This window comes from Borostomias antarcticus, assembly GCF_949987555.1.
Source record: "Borostomias antarcticus genome assembly, chromosome: 17".
Taxonomy (NCBI): domain Eukaryota; kingdom Metazoa; phylum Chordata; class Actinopteri; order Stomiiformes; family Stomiidae; genus Borostomias; species Borostomias antarcticus.
Window position 1 is genome coordinate 2,074,229 of NC_140250.1, and position 6,504 is coordinate 2,080,732.

The following is a 6,504-nucleotide window of genomic DNA, read 5'->3' on the forward strand; positions in this document are numbered from 1 at the left end:
TTACAAGTATTTATATGACTTGGCCTGCACGTCTTTTTCGCACGGTCACTTACTTACTAAACCCTGACCACTGGCTATATTTAGCATTTGCAGTACCACTGGCTATATTTAGCATTTACCAGTACAAAAACGAATTAATGCTATATGGGGATATAGCAGCAAGCATTATGATACAAACCAATATAAGACTGAACACCATTAACAGTTTAGAACATTTTATTACACAAAGTACATTACAAATTAAAAGTATACATATTTACAAGGATGAGGTTTACGGTCTGTCACATTACGCATAGCCAGAAAAGCAAAAAAAAGTATGTACAAGCTCTGGCTAGCAACCCATTATCTGACAATTGCAAAAGTTCTAAAAACAAAAATGAAACAAAGTGCGCATTCTGTGGCAGGCAGACCGGGAACAGACCGTTGTATCCCACAAAAAAAAGGTTAAAAATTACAAAAACTATTTACAAAAAAGGCATCCATCCTGGCAGGCTGGAAAGGCAGGTTTAGGGAGACAGGCTGGGGGTCACCCACATCTGAATCGAGGGTCTGGGCAGAAGAGGTCATCCTCATCTGAATACTCCACTGTGGTCAGGGCTGGAGCTGCGGTCAGGGGCTGGGCTGGGGAGGTCAGCTGGGCTGGAGCAGATGCCTAAGGACATAATCAAATGGCTGTAAAAGCAAGTCGCATACGTTCATTGGAAGCGTGCCATGTCACTGGATACGAGAAAATTAACTGCCTGACATCGCATACCTTTTTGCATCGAGCAGGGGCATGTTTCAGCATCTCCTGTAGCTGGGCAGACACCTCCGTCACAGTGGTGCTTGGCTTACAGGCCATAACTGCACCTTTTAACCAAAAAGGGAATGGTTTCAATGCACATGGCATGAAGCAAAGACAATGTATTATTTTGCGAAAATATGAACAATCCCTTATTAGGAGGTATAGGAGAATGGGCACTCAGAGCAGGAGAACACCCAAGTCTTGCACAACTCTAACATCACAGCTAGGAGAGCGAATGAGAGAGACCATTAAAAAGGATTATCTCACCTGTAGTACAAGTTCAAATATAGAGTGATTATACGTCATTGTAAATGAGAGCTTACTCTCAATTGATTCACGAGGTTAAAAAAAGATTGAATGAATATGTAGCTAGTGGGGGGTTACAACCACACAACTGTGGAGAGAGAATGAGACACTTGGTTCCCTCCTCTACTGGTGTTCATGGCCATGGCCACACACCTGGAATACTCCAACCCTGATTTAAAGGCATAAAAGTGGGGAACACATTCTTGAGACGGTTCCTAAAACTGGAGGGAAAAAAAACGGGAAAATGATCTTCCCTATCCTCATCACTCACTTCTGCATGGGGCTGAGCTCTACCCTGTCAGCAGTGGCAATACATGGGATAGCTGCTCAGCACACAGGAGAACTGCACAGAGAGGAAGGAGGAGAGAGAAAACCAACAACAAAAAAGGCAAGAAGGGTTAATAACTGAGCGAATCTTGCAAGTTTGCACTACAGGGAAGCAATTGCTAAATTTCCCTGATATTGTGGCGTCACTGGCGTCAGTGATGCGTCTTATGAATCTCACATGTCTACCGCTAACATTAACTCAATATCAATATTCCCATTTGTTTATCCCGTCTATGGAAACGTATGTGCATTTGTACTCACGTGTGCCTGCCTATATTGATGATCAGGTGTTTCTCCATCTAAGGGCTGGCCAGACAGAACCATCAGAGACCATTGGGCTGAGCTGAGGAGAGAGCGACATGTTAGAGTGTATGTGTGCATATGTATATGGTGCTCTTCTGTTAATACTCATGAGGGCATTCAACTGAACAAGACTCACAGAGCCTGTGGTGCTGTCCCAGGACTGCCCATGGCCCCGCCTGTCCCCGTTAGTGCCTCTTCCTGTCCCGCTCACCTGCTTCTTGCTCAGTTCAAACAAGAACTGGGAGGTTGGCAACTGAGAGCATGGGAGGGGAGAGAGGGAGGGAGAGAGAGAGTGGGTGGGTGACCCTCTCGTTGGCTGACATGCACACTCCACAGGACCACGTGATTTCTGACACGTTTAGAGGAACAGGGCAACATGTCTACCACCCTTCACACTCAGTAATTAAATAGATTGTGCAAGACACTATATTAGTAGTCCACATCATGAGTACCTATTATGCAAAATTTGGATTTGTATGTGAGTGAAAACGTAGTACACAATTCTTTACCCGTTTGACAGAATGAGCAACCATTTCAACAGTTAAGAGTAACATGAAATCCACCAAGATGGCTGCTGTAACCAAAATAGCCAAGGTGGCTGCTATAACAAATCCTGCTAGCTAGCCTAGCTCCGTTGTTGGGGCTTCTAGTATTCTGTTAACGTTAACTTCGGAAAAATGAATGCCTAAAAACAAACACATACTAACGGTGTCGTGGGTTAATGCGAAATCAATGAGTAAGCTAATTATCGCATTTTATTCCAAGCGATGAAACAGTACGAACGTGCAGGAGCTCGCGCGAGTCTGCTAGACTCGAGAAGACTCCACCATTGCCCGTAATTAGGAAACAATGGCCCACGACAACACTTCACAAAAGTTATAGTGTACACAACTGAAATATTCTCAAGTTACCAAGCCAACATTATAATTTAAGCTACAATTACACAAAAGCGAAAGTTATAACAATAATTGCGACAGAGTAATTTTACGTAGGCTACTTAGCTAGCCATGATGTACAGAAAAAGGCTAATCACGTTAGCTGGCTAGCTAGTTAACATTGGAAAGAGAGCATCTCCATATAGATAATCATTACAAAAGGGTAGCTTGCACATAACGTTGGTGTTTTATCTGGGACGATACCAAAATACATAGTTTGTATGTATACATACTAATGTATACATTGAAATTGAGATAATTACAGGATCTGTGTTGTCGCGGGGACAAAGACAGCGTGTTGGTCTTTCTCAATCGTTTCTGTTTCAAACGGGGCGGAAGTTTAACCCGTCGTCTTCTTCTTCGCTGGGTTTAGTGGCGGATCGCAAACAACTTTAATGTGCATACAGCCACCTACTGTACCAGAGTGTGTAACTTGTTTGTCTAGTTCTTCAATTGTGTCACCTAAGAAAGTAGCCCAATGCCTTGCATTCTACGTTCACTGCTCAGCGTTCATTGCTCACATTTAGGTTGCAAAATTAGGACTTTATTCATAGGCATATTTTATATCTTTTTTTTTATTAGGCCTAGACTGCAAATCTTTAGTGTTAATATTAACTGTAAATTAGAAATTACACACAAAACAGACATGCGGGATTTCTCCTCATTATTACAATTCTGTAACTGTATGACTTGAAAATTTATTTTAAAACCTAAGTAATTTACAAATGTTCTGACCCACTGTGACACATTTCCAATAAAGTCAGATTGGGACTGTGATGTAACCACATTGTCACGTTATTTAATTACATCGTAGTTACGGATTTAAGCAGCAGTGGCGGCTACGTTCCCTTACAGTGTACTGGAGGACGGCTATTTTGGTTATTTTGCGACTGAAAAGGCAAGTGTCAGCTAGGTGTCAGCTAGGTCCGCTGCTGGTGACGTTGCAAAGTTACCACAATTACACCAATGTGTCCCGTCAGTTTTACGTACTGTGTTAGTAGGGTACTTATTCACCACCTAAAGGGAAGTGCAAAACAGCAAGTCATGACCTTTATCCAGAAACAAAAGTTGAACCCATTGCAGCAAAATAGCTAACATTACAGGAATCATCAGTGTAACTGCTTTAGCCACTGACCGCTACCATTAATGTTATGGAAGCTGCTGCTAGTTGTTGTGAACTCATGAGCTAACTGGCTATCCCGCTCTTATTGTGCTGGATGAGCATTGGAAGCATTGGAACTGATGTGTCCAGGTGACAAGACTCATCTTTATTTATCAGACATTACCGTCCTACCAGTCCCGCACAGAAACAAGCCAGCCAACACACATAAGCCAGGCTTGACCTGGCCTGGTTACAGTCCCCCCGAGACGTCTCTCTCTCTCTGTTTGGCTGTTGTTTTTCCTATTCCATCTCTGCACTGAAACTGTAAACATGTTGTAATACCGTGCCAGCGCACGTTGGTAGGTAGGTAGGTATTGCATAATTATGAACAGAAGCCAATGATGTTATGTAAACTACTTTAACGCCTTGCCTTCAGTCAGCAGTAGGCCTAAAACCCCGGGCGAAGTCAGGACAACAACTGGTCGGATCACATTTTAGCGTTGCGACAGACAAGAAAACGAAGCATAGCAATGACAGGAATGAGTGCCCTTCCACGAACTGATGCTGTCAATCATCCAACCACACCTGAAGCTCGCACAGCAAATTTGTCGAAGTAGCCTAGAGGATAAAGAGTCATTCCCACGCGCGGCGGCTGCCTATTATTGGTTTGGATCTAGAAGATACCGCAGTGGCATCGAAGTCAACAATTAGCCTACCGACGTTTTACCCAAGTTACCCTTGTACACGTGCGAATGTGCAACGTCTTAAATATCTCATCAAGTCAAATCGATATCTTGTTGAAAGTGCAACTTTTCTTGGATTGGTGGTAGGGACATTTTTTAAGTCGAGAAAAGTGAAGGTACCCGCGGATACGCTTAGCCTGTGTTTGAGACGACTGTTTTCTCTACCCCGGGGAACAGACGGAGATGGAGAGGGACAAGGAGATGGAGAGGGACAAGGAGATGGAGAGGGACAAGGAGCAGAGGGACAAGGAGCAGAGGGACAAGGAGCAGAGGGACAAGGAGCAGCGTGACACCGCGGAGGAACCACGCGCCTTCAACGCCGGCGAGACGTCGGTCAGTGAGAGGGAAGGGGTGGGTGGCTGAACACAACCTCCTCTTTATCTCAACATTCCTTCTATCCTTAGATTTATTATAGCCTACAGAAACATAAAAATGTAAGATTTCAAAGCGTATATGCCTATTTGTTGAGGAAAATTGTTAAAAATGGGCTTGGCGTGCTGACGAGACGTGTTGAAGGAGGCTATAGTCTGTTGACTTTTTTTTCGTCAATTGGCTGCCAGGTGATTGAGCAATGATGACACTAATGACGTCAGATTATTTTGGTGGTGCTAGCTGTCACGTTTTATTGCACAACTAGAACAATACCCTCCACCTACTGTAGGTTGTCAGTGGAAGCCAGACGAATATCCAGGTTATAAGTGCAATTTACATTTACAGTTGTGTTACTGTTTTGTAATCGCAGCGTCTTCTGACTTTTACATTAAAAAGGGTTACATGTGCACTACATAGAATATGTTGTGTACGTGCAAGGGATTTATTCATTTGCACACACTATTATTGTTAGGATGGCCTGTGGGCTACATCTGATCAAGCACTCCCCCAAAAATCAACACGCACATGTATGGTTATTTGTCTATAGGGCTCAATTACTGTCATAGGCACTGATACAAACTACAGGGAAGGCCTTTCAACAATTACACATACTATACACACACACACACACACACACACACACACACACACACACACACACACACACACACAGCTAATCTAGATCAAACCTGTCTCTCTGCCTCCCTCCCTCCATCCATCCCCCTCTCCTCCTCAGACCCTTGTGCCGTCCAGTGAATCACCTCTGAGCGACTCTCAGATGGACGCCACGGTCAGGAGCCAGTGGAACCCCTTCTACTCTGGTCCCCAGGTACAGAACACAGGGGCCTCTCTCTCTCTCTCTGATGCCCCCCCCCCCCCCCGATTCATCCTTTCTCTCTCTCACCCCCTTTGCAGCTCTCCCTTGTAATTATTACCTTTATTTAACCTTTATTTATGCGTTTGTTTAAATTTCTATTTCTCTCTCTCTCTCTCTTTCCCTCTCTCTCTTTCAATCAGAATGGAGACGACAGCAGTTTGTCCAAAGACAATCCGTTTTACGCTCATTATGAAGTAAGTTTTCCTGACTGCCCCAAGTACTGCATCTCCGTCATCATCGTGGCGATGGATGCCGCCAATCGCGGCGGTCACAGATGATTGTGGATTTCCGCATCGCGCGTCTATTGTCGAGGTAGGTGACTTTGGGGCTTCTTTCCGCAGGAGTCTGCCGCTAGAGGCGCTGACGGGGAGAGTCCCAGGAGACAGGACTCCACGGACCCGGGAGAAGCCAGTCTGGCCGGCGCCATCTTCGCTCCGCCGCCTCAGTTCCAGAGCACGCCACCCGACCGCCCGGCAGAGGATGGCTTCCGTGGGGAGCCGGCGCTCGATCAACACTTGGACGTTTCCCCGAGCTTGACCGTCGCTCAGATACGAGACATGTTCAAGAAGAAAACCTTACCCCGGCAGACGGCTGTGTGTTCGCTGCAGCGTCCGAAGGCTATTGGTGGGTTGCGGGCCACGCCCTCTCACAGGCTGCAGGACCCGTTCGAAACCCCGCCCTCAAAGAGTACGGACCTTTTCCACGCCCCTCTCGCGAAAACTGAGGACTTAACCCAAGCCCCACCCAATAAGGGC

General features: G+C 45.4%; 1 protein-coding gene across 1 annotated transcript in view; it reads left to right on the forward strand.

Annotated features, from left to right (window-relative positions):
- Positions 1–4,247: 4,247 nt before the first annotated feature.
- The window catches only part of LOC311319944 (uncharacterized protein), a gene marked incomplete at its 3' end in the record, with an annotated part of 25,802 nt that continues 23,545 nt past the window's right edge, over positions 4,248–6,504 (forward strand). The window contains exons 1-5 of the mRNA XM_084451578.1: positions 4,248–4,583; positions 4,678–4,833; positions 5,609–5,701; positions 5,890–5,943; positions 6,091–6,504. The exon at positions 6,091–6,504 is cut by the window's right edge and continues 1,131 nt beyond it. Of these exons, the coding sequence (XP_084307704.1) occupies positions 4,684–4,833; positions 5,609–5,701; positions 5,890–5,943; positions 6,091–6,504 (711 nt within the window). The 5' untranslated portion in view covers positions 4,248–4,583; positions 4,678–4,683. The remainder of the gene's footprint in view (positions 4,584–4,677; positions 4,834–5,608; positions 5,702–5,889; positions 5,944–6,090) is intronic.